The 15,792-nt window shown below is 43.3% G+C and overlaps 2 protein-coding genes across 3 annotated transcripts; both read right to left on the reverse strand.

Annotated features, from left to right (window-relative positions):
• Window positions 1-40: 40 nt before the first annotated feature.
• lamp1a (lysosomal associated membrane protein 1a) lies at window positions 41-5,827 on the reverse strand. 2 transcript variants are annotated; one of them, XM_076077634.1, is made up of 9 exons: window positions 5,451-5,827; window positions 3,223-3,329; window positions 2,910-3,129; window positions 2,204-2,365; window positions 1,916-2,121; window positions 1,708-1,833; window positions 1,552-1,618; window positions 1,298-1,465; window positions 41-1,080 (listed from the first exon to the last, which is right to left on the reverse strand). In XM_076077634.1, the coding sequence occupies exons 1-9, from the start codon at window positions 5,503-5,505 to the stop codon at window positions 941-943; spliced, it is 1,251 nt and encodes a 416-aa protein (XP_075933749.1). In that variant the 5' UTR covers window positions 5,506-5,827; the 3' UTR covers window positions 41-940. The 2 variants fall into 2 exon arrangements, with proteins under 2 accessions (XP_075933749.1, XP_075933750.1); XM_076077635.1 differs by lacking the exon at window positions 5,451-5,827 and adding an exon at window positions 3,982-4,158.
• A 1,027-nt stretch (window positions 5,828-6,854) lies between these two features.
• On the reverse strand, window positions 6,855-14,840 carry cul4a (cullin 4A). Its single transcript, XM_076077633.1, has 20 exons — window positions 14,191-14,840; window positions 13,069-13,184; window positions 12,578-12,682; window positions 11,903-11,971; window positions 11,741-11,814; window positions 11,501-11,663; window positions 11,314-11,403; window positions 11,112-11,194; window positions 10,476-10,543; window positions 10,049-10,167; window positions 9,758-9,950; window positions 9,535-9,639; window positions 9,336-9,446; window positions 9,109-9,194; window positions 8,856-8,963; window positions 8,514-8,627; window positions 8,313-8,418; window positions 8,049-8,221; window positions 7,789-7,941; window positions 6,855-7,698 (listed from the first exon to the last, which is right to left on the reverse strand). Exons 1-20 carry the CDS (start codon window positions 14,330-14,332, stop codon window positions 7,603-7,605), a joined length of 2,274 nt encoding a protein of 757 aa, XP_075933748.1. The 5' UTR covers window positions 14,333-14,840; the 3' UTR covers window positions 6,855-7,602.
• Between the last annotated feature and the right edge of the window lie 952 nt (window positions 14,841-15,792).

The following is a 15,792-nucleotide window of genomic DNA, read 5'->3' on the forward strand; positions in this document are numbered from 1 at the left end:
CCCCCCCCCCCCCCCCCCCTAAAAAAAAACAAAAAACTGCTGGAGTTTTAGGATTTTTATTAACTTTCAGTAAGATGCATAATAGAAAATGAGATCAAACCATTTTCTATAAAAATAAAAGATCAAATCACTACAATTAATATTAACATTTCTTTAAGGGAAAAGTCGGAAAAAAGCAAGAATGGAAAAAAATAATCCATGCACCCGTTCACTTGTAATGTTTAATACATTTTAGTAATGCAGTCGCACTCCGTGTACAGCTGGACAACTACACGCAGTTACAGCAGCTCGCCACCTTCATCATCACAATTACCAGACTGTTTATCTGACTCGGGACCGTCTCCACTGCGGAGGAAGAGGACAGGAAAAGACACTCAGGGCTTTCCCTTTTCTTAGAGAACAATTATCTTTAGCTGGTTTCAAAAATAAATGCTAGTGAGCATGTGTCGTCATAAGAATAAAACTCCACCTAACTTGACTTTTTTTTTTTTACTTGCGCACACAAACTATAGGAACTTAGAAAAAGATCTTTGTCCTACAGTTCATTTGACTCTCCTCCTGCCTCTTTAATTGCATATTGACATTTTTTTTCCAAAAATAAATAATGACAGCTAAAAACAGCAGTTCAAGCAAATTCAACCAACTCCGAGAACTTAATGGAACAAGAGTCAGCAGCTGGCGGTGAACTCGCTACAGAAAATTCCAACTGCCTTCATCCTTGATTGTGTAAAGACTCTGTCCTCTCGGGCTTCATCGGGATGCAAACCATCTTAAGCTAGCAGGTCTTTGGCTTCTCATCATCATCATCTCACAGAGAAAGGAAAATAAAAATATCCAGAGGTCACATAGGATATGCAAAAAAACATGCACTCGCCACACAGTACCAACTGCTTCCATTCACTCATGCTCGTCTCCACACTCTGGCTCGTCTCTCCCCGGTTCAGATGGTCTGGTACCCAGCATGGCTCCTCTTCCTGCCTATTAGATACGCGACGAGGACGATCAGCACCAGGCCCGCAAGAGCTGCTCCCACAACGATGGGGATGAGCATCTGGTCTTGGTCAATCTGACACTCCTCCGCTGGAGACGGAAACAAAAAGATACAAGTTAACATTGTATTGCAGGATTTTGCATCTTTGTAATTCCTCCAAAGTTAACAAATAAGGCAGTTAATGTGTCATTATCAGACTAAAGCAGCTTTCCCCATGCCGCAGAGTGCTACCGACTCCATCACTGTCAACATGTAGGTCAGAGGACACAACTTGGGATAAGAGCAGGTTAAAGAAAGCATTTTCACCTGTGGCAAACTGGTCGGTGGTGACTTCAAAGGGTTGGACCTGCAGTCTGAACGTGTTCAGAGAGAAGGTTGGCACGATGAACAGAGTCTGCTCTGCGTTGCACATGTAGGAGCGGCCCAGCGTACTCCGCAGGTAGTCCAGACTAGTGTTGCTGGCTGAGATGGGAGCTGTGGAGACAGACGGATCAGCAATAGTTGAATTAAGCGAATCGGAGACGAGTCAAAAAGTATGTCGCTTATGACAAATGACCTACCAGTCGCGTCTGACAAATTAGCGAGGAGAGTTACCCCACTCAGGTGGTACTTGTTGCTCGTGGAGTTCTGTGGATGGGAGGAGACAGGTTTGAATAAATACACGCAAACATAATCAATCTGACCATGCAGCTAATGTCACAAAGGGATGATCTTACCAGAGTGAAGGTGAAGTTGAGCGTGGTGCTTCCCTCCTGTGTCAAAACCAAGGAAGCACTGCTGGCTTCACATGATCCGGATGAACGCGTCAGATTGGGAGTCAGGTTGACCAAGTCTCGGATAGTCTGGCAAAGTAGACACAGCTTTGGTTTTACCTGAAGTTTGTTACGCAGAGTAGACTGACCGTATTTATTCATCATCTTGTACCTTATTCTGAGAGAGAGAGAAATAGGAGACGTTGAGCTGCAGTCCCATTTGGGCCAGGAGACACACGGTGCCGCTGCGGTTGTTCACGGAGTAGGTGCCCCGCTCAGGTGTTCCCGGCGGGGTCGGTGCTGGAGCTGCGGTCGTCGTCGTACCGGCAGTGGTAGGTGGAGCTGTAGTGGTGGTCTGATCTGCCGCACATACGCTTTCTGTGACGAGAGGAATGACAGAGAAACGTGTAATCGACCGTCGAGACGCAGGTCAAAACAACCTCAGACATCAGAATGGTACCTGTTGGACTCAGGTCATTTCCCGGCATGTACGCCTCCAGCCTCATGTCGGAGAAAGTCACAGCTGCTTCACCGAGTCCAAAAGTGGAGGCGCTCACGCAGCGGTAGGTGGTGTTGATCGTCGCCGAGATCCCGACCGAAGGCGACACCACAGTGACCACATCTAGGACGAATAAAAACATACAAATGACTAATACGTCTATGTGTGTTCATGGTGGATTTACTATCAAGTTTGAAATGTGTTTTTAGCAACTATTACTTTCTTTATTTCTGAGAAACTTCTTTATTTTATGGTCACGCCATAACTCAAGCTTTCCCTGTGCCCCCCCTCCTCTCTCCCTCCCTGTGTTTGTGTCGTCTCCCTGGCATCCAGCTCCACCCTGCTCACACACCTGCCTACAATCAGCAATCAACACACCAGTTACCAATCATCTCATCAGCTCTGCTGTGTATATACACACACACCACGGCTCTCCTTCCAGTCCTTGCCACAGTGGTGTCTACTCTCCTGTCGTAGCCACCTGATGGCTGAACAGAAAGTACTTCTTTCTGTTGTGTTTTTTTGCCTGTCCAACTCATTTACTTTACTTTAAATATTAAGATCTGGTGTGATTGTCATTGTCTACACAAGCATCACATCCATTTAACCACACGTAAACTGAACCTGCTCTGCGCTGTTAACAGTTTGTTGCGGCGTTTGCTCTCACCGGAGCGGTTGGCCTCCGGGAAGATGGACGCGTCGCTGAGGTTGTACTGCAGCGACAGGTTAGCGACGCTGTACAGGCTGCCATTGGTTGAAAAGCTCAGCCCCAGCGCGTGGCCCGGTCCGAACACCGCCACCAACCACGGTGAGCTGTCATTTGTGCCGCATGAGCTGCTGACTGTGTCGACCGTGGTGGAGCCGGGCAGAGGGACCCGCGCTGTTCTCTGAGGAAAGACGAGCGATGAGACCGGCGTTCACAAAGAGATTATCAATTCAGCTGCTTTCAGAGATGGAGGTGTTGCCGTCTCTTTACATACCGTGCTGTTGGAGGTGTTGTATGTGATGGAGAACGTTGCAGAGAGCTCGGCCTTAATGCAGGTGGAGTTCCCCTCCTTCACCTCCAGAGTAACCGCCTGAATGCAGCCTGTAGAGGAGAACGTGATGAGCAGGGATGCGCAGCAGTGAAATAATACGGAAAATCATTTCCAGAAATAAGAAACATCACTCAAAATTTAAATATACTGCAAAAAAAGACTTTCAGGTGTCTTTCTCCAATATTTTGGGCAAATAGTAGTAATCACACAGTTAAACTAACTTCATTGTATTATTAGAAGACACACTTGTACGTTTATTACGTAATCATGATCTGGGTTGCCTGGTTATAAAGGTCACAGCATGAGTACAGATAACAGCAGTGACGACATACGAAGCCATGCCCAACAAATGCACAATAAAGCAGTTCACACAAAACACCACCAGAGGTCTGCAGACAGCCGAGTGAGAGACCAACACCACACACTGACTCTTTCCCACACAGCTCAATAGAGCTACTTGTAACAGGTGTAACCGAACCTCTCCTGGCGATGGAGTCGTAATTGTTGGCTCGGCCCACCTGGCAACTTCCACAATTACATGGTATTAAAACCTTCATCCCTCGGAACCTGCCACGTTACAGTTCTGTGTGAGAGTGGCTGTAGTTCACAAACATATCGTTTGAATACTAAGGTGGCTTTTTTTTTTTTTTTCAAGCCCACAAATCAAACCCTTAAAAAAGAAAAAAAAAAAACCATTCTCACCCGTTTTCATTTTTGGGAGTTTCATCACTTGCTTCACACTTCCCAGAATGTCTACACAGGAGTTGAGGCAGTTTGTGGCCACTTTTGGTTAACTTTCCAACAGCACAGATTCTTATTTAATGTACTGCATGTTATTAGATTGTTTTATTTCTTTATTCAGGTAAATAAATAATGATCCTACCCACAGGCCATCAACACTAGCAGGTTTCAAAATTCCCTTGCCACTATAAATAATATATTTCAAAGAAGGATTTGTGTAATTAAAAATATGCTCCAAATAGTATCTGGTTACATCGCTGAGCCATTTGGCTCGTGGGCCATGATATTGGTTCTAATGTCATAACTCACTTATTGCTCAGCTCCTCCCTCTTTCATATTCTTCATCTTTCTCCCTTAATATCATGTATTGTGAAGATTAGTGTACTTCACTCGGTCACTCACAGTCCTTCCTCTGCTGCGGTGCTGAAACCTGACCCCAGTGCCACCTCTCTGTTCACCCTGTAAACACGCAGCAGACGCTTTACACAACACTGCAATCTGATAATGAGGTGAAAGCGCCTGTGTGTGTGTACAAAGTATTGAGCTACAGATAGCAGCGTTGGGAGGTCGGCGTGGAGAAGATAGCAAAACAGAAAGGAGTCCCGACTCTGCTGCTTGTGTTGAGAGGAAATGCTGGTGCAGGCAGGCTGTGAACTCTAAGGTCACCAGGCCCTGTGTTATTAAGTAAGAGTATTAGATGGTAGAAAATAAAAATATACTGCAACTACTCGACAACTGCATTGGCCTGTTTTCCTTTGTCAGCAGCCAGGGGTCTGTGTGTGTGTGTGTGTGTTCTGGTCGTCAGTAGGCCTCCACTGGGCTGTGTGCAACACAAAGCCATCACAGTGGTCACGTGAAGCTCTCCAATGACACAACAGAGAGGCCAATCTGCTGGTCCACAGCAGTAACACATCCTGGGTGTTACATTAGAATAGAATACAGCACAGGGACGTCTCCAGTGAGTCTGGTCTACCTGAGGACAGATTACCTTTGTTTCGTTTTAAGACAGGCTCACGTGGGACTTTGAACGTCTATGTTTCCAGCACTGATCCACTTTTTGGTCAAACTTGGAGGGATAACGTCTCCACTGGTTACCGGCCTACACCAGAAAGTCCCTCATTAACATAATATATAATTTCTGCTAGTTACACTCGAGTGACGTGACACACATGACTACGTCATAGCTATGACGTTACATTTCAACAACTATTAACCGACTAACGGTTGTTTTCACTGTCAATTAACCCGATCATTTTCTTGATTAGCGACGAACCTGTTTCAGCTACACGAGGGAACATGTAAGCTAGGTGAGGTTTACCGTTACCTGTTCACAACAACACCGACACCTCAACCGACCAGCGGGCAGGCGGCGTGACGTCGTTCAGTCCGACGGCGATGAGAAGCTTTATTACATCCGCAAAAACACTCACCTAAATCCGCAAACCAGGCGATGATGAGCGCGGCCAAAGCGTGAGAGAGCTGCATCCTTCCAGCGCGGGTTTCCTTTCCTTGCTTTTGTTTTGAGAGATAAAAGCCCGGGGAGGAGGAGGTGGTGCTGTCGCAGGTGGGTCTACGCGGAGAACTGCACCTGACTACACGGAGCGTTAGCTACAACCGTGGCGTCGCTGCTGTTCTTCTTCTTCCTGTTGATGTTTACGTCGCTCTGCTGTGCGAGTACACGGGCAAGAGTTGTGAATACTCCTAAAGCACGTCCTGCTAACAGACGCTATCAATAAACGCGGTTAGATGTCGGTGACAGCTAAAAGCGACTGAATAAACCAAACGTCTCTGTCATGTGAACTGGCAGAGCTCAGAGCCACCCAGTCACGTGAGACCACGCAGTCACGTGAGACCACCACCCTCCCTTCTTTCACGAGCGCGGTGCGAGGCAATCCTCAGAGTGTCCACTGCTCCATTAACAAAGGCTACATGTTACAGCAGAGCAGTAGTTAACACAGTTTTGTCCCGTGTAAGAGGTTTGCTGCTGAATAAGACTTACAGACTTACATAACTGTACATAATGTCGGGTGGGTGTAAAGAGACAACTGAGAGGAAAAAAAGTTAACTTCCAGGAATAATATTACAACATTTCTATATGGGATTGTAGCATGTGAGAGCCCACACACACACTGAGCTGGTCAGGCTGCAAAGTGCATGTGTTGTGGGTAGTCAGCTGACACCATCATCAATTCACGAGGGTGTGCAAAACCCAAAGAGGAACGCAAAGGCTGCTTTAATGCCGCTGCCCGGGATTTATCAGGGCCCTGCTACATTCTCCCTGCATAGCTCAACCACGCTCCTTCACAAAGACATGTCGTTTTCTTGTCTTATAATGACACTAAGATAACTTACCTCTTTGTTTAAGCTCTATTTCACAATCATACAAAAGCTGTACATTCCCCACTGTGATAGTGAAAGTATTAAGACGTACTCTTTCGGTTCCATCTTCCAGTAACTTGAGATATTAAAATCCTGAATTGCTAATTTCTGTCAAAGTGGAACGAGCATAAGCGCCTCACAATCACGTGTATGGAAAGAGATCAGACATCTTTCTTATTGTATCATTTAGTATTGGCCATGTTTTGATATTTAAACTGCACACCATGTACAGTAGCTGCATATTAGACACACTTGGTACTCATCAGCTGCCCATAATCCACTAGTAATAACCTGTTTTGTCTTTACAAAGATGCATTTGACCTAATGAGATTAGGCTAAAGGAGTTGTACACTGTCCGCATGATGAAGTATGCAGCAAGTTGAAGCTGACAGAGGAAACGTGTTAATTTAAAAAAACACTACCACTAGCTGTTTATCTACAAATAATTCATTGAATCATTAAATATCCATTTATTCAGGTTCACTTTTCTCACTCTTACATAGAATACAATCTGATCTACAAAAAACCGTCAGCACATGACATTTGGACATTTTGGTCAAAACATATAAGATACCCAAAGAAATACCAAATTGGCTCTGCCGGCCAGTCGTTTAGCTTCTGTGTTACAAGCGATGAACCCTCCCCTCCGACCCACTGCATCCTTCTCAAGTCTCTTCTTCTGCAGCCGCTTCTCTGCCAAATCAAGCAACCAGCCAACGAGGGTCACACTCAGCAGTTTATGCAATCATTCATAAAGTGAACGCCTTGAACAAAAACAAAACAAAAAAAATTCTTAAAACTCAAAGACAAACCAACTATGGTAGAAAATAAGTGATGTTAGAACGACGTGGTGGAGAAGAAGAAAACAAAATCCAAATCCCAGGGAGGAGAAGAAAAAAACTAAACAAAAACAGATGAAAGTGCTAGTTATTTTCATTTGAGTTTTGCATTAGCAGTTTTGTAAGTCCATCACCAACCCTGGGCCACCCACTAAAGATAACGCAGAGTGGGAACAGTACAGCCAAGTCTCTCTCGTCTCTCTGGAGCTCTGTGGGATCTGGACGCTGCGTCCAGGATTGTGGATGGAGGGAAAGATGGGCACCAGAGGAGAGTCGGGTGGCTGAAGGGCTGTAATGCTGTTTTAGGGGGGGGCCAGCTGTCGGCTTGCTTTGAGGAAAGCACGGCAGTAACACTGGAGTCCCTTCAGGCAACATAGTGGTACTGGTTAGGAGTCTCCTTGTCACGTTCCATGTAGTCTCTGTCTATGAGCGACTCGATCCGCTTCTTCAGATCACCCGGCTGTGGAGAGGAAAGCAAGTCAGATGCTGATGAGCTCCGTGTGTGACGAAAAATGGAAATAGTGAGAAGAGGATGCTTAAGATACGTCACCTTTACAGGGAACTTCAGCTGGTTGTAGAGCTCTGATACCAGAAGGTTGTGACTGAGGGTCTTCCTCATCTTCATAATGCGCACCACAGCGGCATCGATCTGATACTGCCTGTCTTGAAACACGCGCTCTGTGGTGCTTACCTGCTCCTCTACCTGTAAGGGAAATGTGTTTCAAAATGGATAACAACCAACCTTTAAAACAAAAAACAAAAAAGTGTGTGAAGAAAGAAAGAAATGTGCCAGTATATATTTATTTTTACCGTTTCCTTCATCTGGATCTGGTTGATCTTAATGCGGAACAGTTTGTGTTTGAAATCATTGTTGAAATTGAAACGGTCTCCATCTTCCACGTCTTTCCCTCGAGGGTTCTTGTTGAGGACGCGTGCTTTTCCGCAGGCCAGGGACTGCAGTGTGCGCCTGAGCTCTTCCTCCTCTGTGCAGGACGAGAGCGAAAGAGAGATTGTGATACAGAACTCTTAAACAATAGAATAGTTGTGCTACATGTTCAAAAGACGGGTATAAACCTATGCCGGTGGCGGTGCGGATCTCCTCCATGCTGAATTCTTCTCCCTCGTTAAACATCAGCAGCACCAGCGTCTGGAACAGCGAGACCTGCAGCTCCTTTTTACCCTGCAGGATAAAGTAGTCGTTGTAAGAGAACTGCAGACGTTTTCTAGAGCCAATTTGTCTCTCTTCTGAATGTTAGGAGGCCCTGTGGCCCTTACCTCTTTGAACTCCGCCTTCAGTACAGCGTGGCCCAGTGTGGGCTGCCACTGCAGCTTCCTCCCACTGTGCTTCCCCAGGTAGAACAGCTTGAACACCTCCTGGAGTTTTACCATCTACCGCAAACATTAAGAGATGAACCGTGTACCCAGACTGTCCTTATCACAGTCTGTTAAGGATAAGCTGACGACCCTGCCACGCTCAGAGTTCACCAGTACAACACAGTCAACTTTTCTTTTGACAATGTTTTCTTCAATAACTCCACCGTGTTGCTGCCCACGTACTATAAATCAAACTGCTTCCATGACTCATAAAGCGTAGTGTGGACAAAGAGAGATGCTTACCTCTGGGGGCAAGTGGACCTCCATGGGTATGTATGAAGGCCAGTAGCCCATAGTGAGGATGTTGACGGTAAGTTCTATGTTGCTGGGCTCGCTCTGGTTCTGGATATACTGAGCAGAAATACAACTTTTTCAATTACACATGAAAAGCCCAATAAAAAGGACAGCACAGTGGAATGTAAACACGTGCTGTAAACACGGCGTCCATATTTTAAAGCTACTCAAGTGTGTCTATGTGCACAGAGACGGGAAGTACCTGTTTGAACTGGATCATGATGTCTTTGGACAACTCCATGTCCTTGAACATCCCCTCGAGCTTACTGGTAAATGCTGCTCCGCATTCTGGAGGAAGCCAAACCCACAAAATATCACACCCGACTCACATGTGCACCCATGAGAGACTATCTCAGAATTTGCGTCATCTGTTCATCTATACTACTGGGAATTAATTTGCTAATTCAAGATAGAAGACTTCGGACTCACCATGTTTGAGCTTGGAGAGCATCGACTTTTCAGCGTCAACAGACGCACTCTTGCCGACCAGTAGACGCTTGGCCAAGTCCTTCTTATAAAAAGCTTCAAACACATCTTTTCCTGGAGGGAGACAACAGGTCACAGTGGTTAGTAACACTATTTGACTGAGAAAGCAAACATACACACACACACATGTAGCGTGACTGACCGTGTATGAAGCGGAAGATGATCATTATCTTATCCAGGATTCTCTCCAGCTCCTCCTCTGTAGCCTCTTTGTTCCCTGCTCTTAACTTTGAATCCACATATTTAGCTAGACGGGAAGCAATAACCAAAGAGAGCCGTTACCACATGCTGGAACTAATGAAAGCAACGTTAAAATGTATCAGAGCTCGACTGCCACGGCATGTCATTTATTTGCCCTGACCCACCGATAAGTTCCGCAGGTTTGTTGGGCCTCTTGTTGATAAAGGTCTCGAAGGCCTCCTTCATGGCGTTGATGAATCCCTCGTTCCGCGTGAAGCAGCTCTGTGCCACGTTGTCCATCTTGTCCTTAAAGTCCAGCAGGTCTTGCACCATGTCCTTGTCTTTCTCTGGGGTGCATACGATCTCTCCGCCGAAGGACTGCGACCAGAGAAAGGTTCAACAATGTTGGGACACATTTTTCCTTGATGGTAACACTTTGTATGCCTCTGTGCATGTTGGTTGAGCTGTGTTTGTACCTTTATGTAATCTCTCCAGAACTGCAGCAGAGTGGGGAGTCCTCCCTTCACCTTGCTGAAGAGCTGGTAGAGGAGGGCCAGCTCGGTCGCTCGATTCCCATCCAGCAGGGTGCCCAGACCTGGCACAGAAATATCACAAAAATAAGCTTCAACTGCATTTTAACTATTTCATGTTGATGACTCGATTTACATGGGCTTGATTAAGATTTAAAGCAGCAAACGAAAGTTATTGACCAGGTGGGACACCTTACAAGGTAATGGAAAGCAACCGGAGGACACCACAAACTACAGCCTCAAATAACACCGTAGAGAGGAATCAATCACCTGCTGGCCCAGTTACACAACTATTGATTTCACAAATGTAGTACATATTACAAACACACATGTTAATGTAGAGCACTTATTAAAGCCTTTCATGCAGACGTACCTTTTTGCAGCATTGCAGTAATGTGTTCTCCTAAGAGCTGTTTCTCAACACAGCTAATAAGTGGTTTCCTGCAAAATAATGAGAAATAATGAGGAAATGTATCCAAACGATGGAATACATGCACACACATCGGCCCTTTTGATTCAAGAAAATGCCTTTAATCTCACCTCCTGACATTTTTGCACAGCAAATTTTCTATTTGTTGAAAGCTAATGAAAACTGGGGTTACATCTAAAGCTCTGGGGTCACTGATTTGAAGCTCTGATGCTATGGCCATGCATGTTTACCCTTCAATAGTATTTTTACTCAATGAGATCAAAATGTTGTAAATTGTCGAGGTCTACAAAGAACGTGAAAACATTTAAAATAATGATAAACTGTGTACTGGACATTTAATGTTGAGAGTCCTTTGTACTGACACTTTGATGCATACATTGTCTATAAAACAAATACATCAGTGTACTGTATTTATTTCGAGTGACACCTCCAAAAATTCAAAGAGGCCCCCAATGATACTGAATAGCAGGCAGACCCTGCTTTAAATGACAATCAATGGTTAATTATGTCTCTGCTTATTTTCTTCTCTTTGTCTCAGTTACATAACAGCACAACAGAAGATTTAATAAAAAGAATTACTGAGTGCTCTGGTCGAGGTAGCTCATGATACGATCGTTCTCCTCCTCCAACCGATGAGCCACATGGTGCAGGTACTCGGGCACCTGGACGCACACCAACACACATATTCAGAGGATTTACAGGTGAGAAGCACAGCCATGGCAGTAAGTGTATAACAGGTTACAGATGACTAAATCGCAGATGCATCAATACTCTCACTCACGTCTCTCTCCTGCGTCAGCCGCTGTCCCTCCGCTGCATACAGCCGATTGGTCTCAGTCAAAAATCTCTCCTCAAAGGAATCTTTGTAAACCTTAACGCACGTTAGACAGAAGTTACAAACAATGACACACGCTCGGTCTATTTCCTCCTGGTCAGCTCAGTACGGGGATGAACAGGCGATCGGGTACCTGTAGGTCTGACAGCATCCCCAGCAGGCTCCTGATCAGACTCCGGTCTACCGTCTCGCCATTCCGCTCCAGCTCGATCTGCTCCAGAATGCCGTCTACTGTGCGCTTCTGAACCGCACCGTCGCTCACGATGTGAGTACGAAACAATTCCAACCCAGTGTCCCTGCAACGTACACGCAACATCAGCGTCCTGCTGGAAGCACACCTTAACGAACACAGCATTGAATGAACTAACTTTACCAGATGGAGGGGAGTAGGGAGTTCTGGAGCACATAGGTACGATCCAGGAAGAGAAAGATACTTCGGATCATTATCTATAGAGAGAAAACCAAACAGTCTTAAAAGGACACTCTCCCATGAGTGGAACATGTGATGTGCATACATGTCAAACATCACACTCACAGTTTGCCTGCAGTGGTCCTGCCAGCAGCGATTCATTCGCTTCAGGAAGGAAAGGTTGTCCAAAGACTCTGTGAGCTCCATGTTAAGGAACAATCTTCCAATCACTTGTGTCATCACAACAACAAACAATAAATAAATATATATTTTAAGTCCAGTCTGCCTAAAACAAAGCATAAAACAATGATTAGACAACTAGAGGACATCAATGAAAAGCTATATTATTTGATTGCTTATAATCTGAGACAAATTATTTTGTTATTCAGTGGCATGTCTTCCTGTACAATACGTCAAGCATCTTTGCATCATCTGCAAGTGACAGCCACTGCCTGTTAAAGCCCCATTGTTGTAAACTTGTTGTATATTGGCCTCTTGTGAGAAAACACTGCAACAACACCTGAGGTGTGACAGGAGAGCCCAGACTTCCTAAATTAAGATTAAAGCTGACAAGATAACAAAAAAAAATAATCACTGTCAAAACCGCAGGTTTGTGATAAAAAACATGGGCTCCTCGATATGAGAAAAGGCTAAAATCAGTTTGTTTTAAGGTAATAGACCTTCTGTTAAGGAAGTCTCTCTTTCACAATGTAAGAACACCTCAATCTGCATCCTATCTGTCCCCACATCAGAACATGCTTCCACAGGTTTGATACATAACTCATAAGTGAAAAAAGGATATTCTCTAAACTGTTTGATCTGGGCCTGCACGTGATCTTCACAGACCTGCCGTAGCTGCTTGTACAGCGTGGGGGAGACTTTGTACGAACAGAGGTTTTCTACCGCCTTCAAGAGAGAGAGACAGCAGATCAGACAGCTGTTTCACAAATGATGAGCACTGAACACATTACAACAACATTTATTTTTTTAGATTTGGCCACTGGTTTCCATTCATTTTAGTCAAGTTTGTAAATCCATTTTTTTTAATATGGTAGTTTTCAAATCAATATGCACATTCATGTGTAACAGTAACAAAAGTAAAAGTAGAGATTCTGTTTGTGATGCGATAGATTACCTCATATATATATATATATATATATATATATATATATATATATATATATATATATATATATATATATATATTTATATTTATATATATATATATATATATATATATATATATATATATATATATATATATATTTATATATAATATAAAATCAGCAAACCTGATAGAGCTCTTCCAGATTGTACTTGATCGAGGTGCTGTTCTGGATGGCACCCACTGCATCCCGTAGCTTCAACCACGTGTCCTCGGTGTAGTTCTCGGCTAATTTTGGCCTGTCTGTTACAAACAAAAACAGCAACAATGATCATTTATACACGTTGGGAACCGCCAAACAGGTTAACAGGAACACCTTAATGCAAATGAAACAATATCGGCATTTGGATAGAACATAGTTTGAGGTGTTTATCACACACATAAGTTGCAGGTTTGGAAACCATCACTTGTGATAGTTTGTGGTCCAGCACCATTTATCAAAGGCGTCTATCAAATGTAAAAAGAAATAAAAATGTGACTTGATGTGATTTTTTTACTTAACTCCTCACCAACATCTGCAATAGATAGTAAACATCTGCAAAAGGTAGTATTGAATATATCTTGTTTAACATGCAAAGAGATAAACTGCAATCTTAGTTTCTTTAAATAGTTGATAAGTTGGATATTGTTCTGAAGAAGTTTGCACGTATGTAGAGAAAGCTTACAGTTTTATATTTGTTAATTTTTTTGGAGTCTCTGTAGCCAATGAAATATGATTTATTAGTATGTAATGCATATCAGCACATGCCTGCTGAGCTGACTCTATGAACAAGTGACTTTATGTTAACCAACGATTCTAGCTCTGCCGAAGCATCAATTATTACCTGATAAACACCCTTTTTAATATTTTGTATAAACAATCTATAAAATGTAAAAGAGGAAAGTTGTCAAGTGATGTCCTGCACACAGACATTGTCTTATCTATAAAATGATTACCTTTTACCAATATGTGCAATTGGGACAACCAGAACGTGTGAAAGGTTTTTAAATCCCCACGCCCCATGAAATCAGTGCATCAAGCACACAAAAACAACCTAAATCACTGAGAGAAGCATCGGTGTGATTACAAAGCCTTTACAAAGCTGACATGTGCTTATTTGATCAGTTACGTCAACGATGTGTTCACTGCCCAGAGACAGACAACTTTTTCACAGTATAATCTGATAGTTAAATCATCTGTCGTATTAGGATAAATAGATCTAACTGATTGATGTTAGATGACGAAGATGAAAACAATCAGTAACGTTACCTTTGAAATTTTTGATGACTAATTTCTTTGAAGCGCCACTTTTGCTTGAGGCCACAGCGGAGGTCCTGGCCATCCCGTTGGTGTTGTGCTCCGTTATAGCGGAGAAGCTGGCTCTCTTGTCCTGTCGGGTGTCTTCTGCCATTATCAGATTAGCGCTTTGGTTTAACGCCGTATGCTCCAAGTGTTTTTGCTAAATTACTGTTCACGTTAGATTGTTCAGTCGCCTGTTTATTTACTGGCAGCGACACAGACTCTTTGTTGAACCGGTTGTCTTTAGGTGCACAGCACAGGCAGTCGCAGTATATTTAATACACGTGTACAAACAAACACTGACTAACGTTGGGTTATTCAATCAGAAAACATAACTACCGTAAGCTCAGTAAACAGATAGCTAGCTAACAGTGTGTCATCTGAAACTGCAGCACACTTTAGCTCTCGTCTTCACCACAACACTTTAGCTTTAGCTGTTTTAGGCTAGTCCATGCCCGCCTCGACTACTTACAGATTTCAACGAGTTCAACTATTGCATTTTGCGACAGCATACACGCACGTAAAAGCGACATAGATAGCGTTGATATAACAGACCCATGTTAAAGGTGGCTTTCTTTACCGACATAACGCTAGCTAGCTAGCACAACAAAATGGCTTTTCTTAGACAGTTCGGTTGGACAGGTGCATCTTGGGTGAAAAGCGGCCGTGTTGCGTTCAGAGACAGTTTGAACTTTCACCGTCAGTTCTCAAAACGTTAAATAAAACCCACTATATATGATTATACTGCACAGAACAGCACTATATTTGTCCTGACAAAGTCAGTAATTTATTAAAAACATGTTCCCTGTGAGTCATAAGTAAGTAAGGCGTTGAAGTAGAAGTATTAAGCATTTACTTATGACTCACATGGTCATTAGTTTACACTTTAACACAGTGTAGAAATACTCTGACACGTGAAAGTCCTGCATTCAAAATCAGATGTAGCGGAAGTATTTGCACCAAAATGTACCCAAATAACTCATTAAATCTCATGCAAATTAGCCTGTTTCCGAATATTTATATCACTGGATTATAAATAGTGATGCATTCACGTGTACATGACTTTAATGTTTCAACCACTTTATATACCGCCTAGTAGCTTAATCTATTATAATACATTGAGTAAGCACTTAACAATAACCAATGTATTTCCAATATAATAATAATAGTGATTATAAAGCTGATATATCAGTAACTTTGTACGGTAGACAGATATTACAATACAACAAATTCATATCAACAGACTTTTCATAACAGGCATTTGACTTTTCACAGCATTGAAACTACAGGTGGAATGAATGACATCAATGTTGTTTTTTCCATTAAGTGTCCGAGTGAGCTATTCCAGTGAGCTAGTATGCACAATACCAGGACCTCCCCTGTGGCATGCAATCAATAATGTTATTTAACAGACTTGACTTATCAAAAATGTCGTCTGTGAAATAGGTCTATTAGGAAATATTGTGAAAATGTTCAAGTCTGGCCTCAGCACTTGCTTTTGCAACACACATACATCGTTGGCACCCTCCACAACATGTGTATGAGTGAACAAACTAGTGAGCATTTGTACTC

Source organism: Anarhichas minor, unplaced genomic scaffold (genome assembly GCF_050575085.1).
Source record: "Anarhichas minor isolate MPS153535 unplaced genomic scaffold, ASM5057508v1 ptg000062l, whole genome shotgun sequence".
NCBI lineage: Eukaryota > Metazoa > Chordata > Actinopteri > Perciformes > Anarhichadidae > Anarhichas > Anarhichas minor.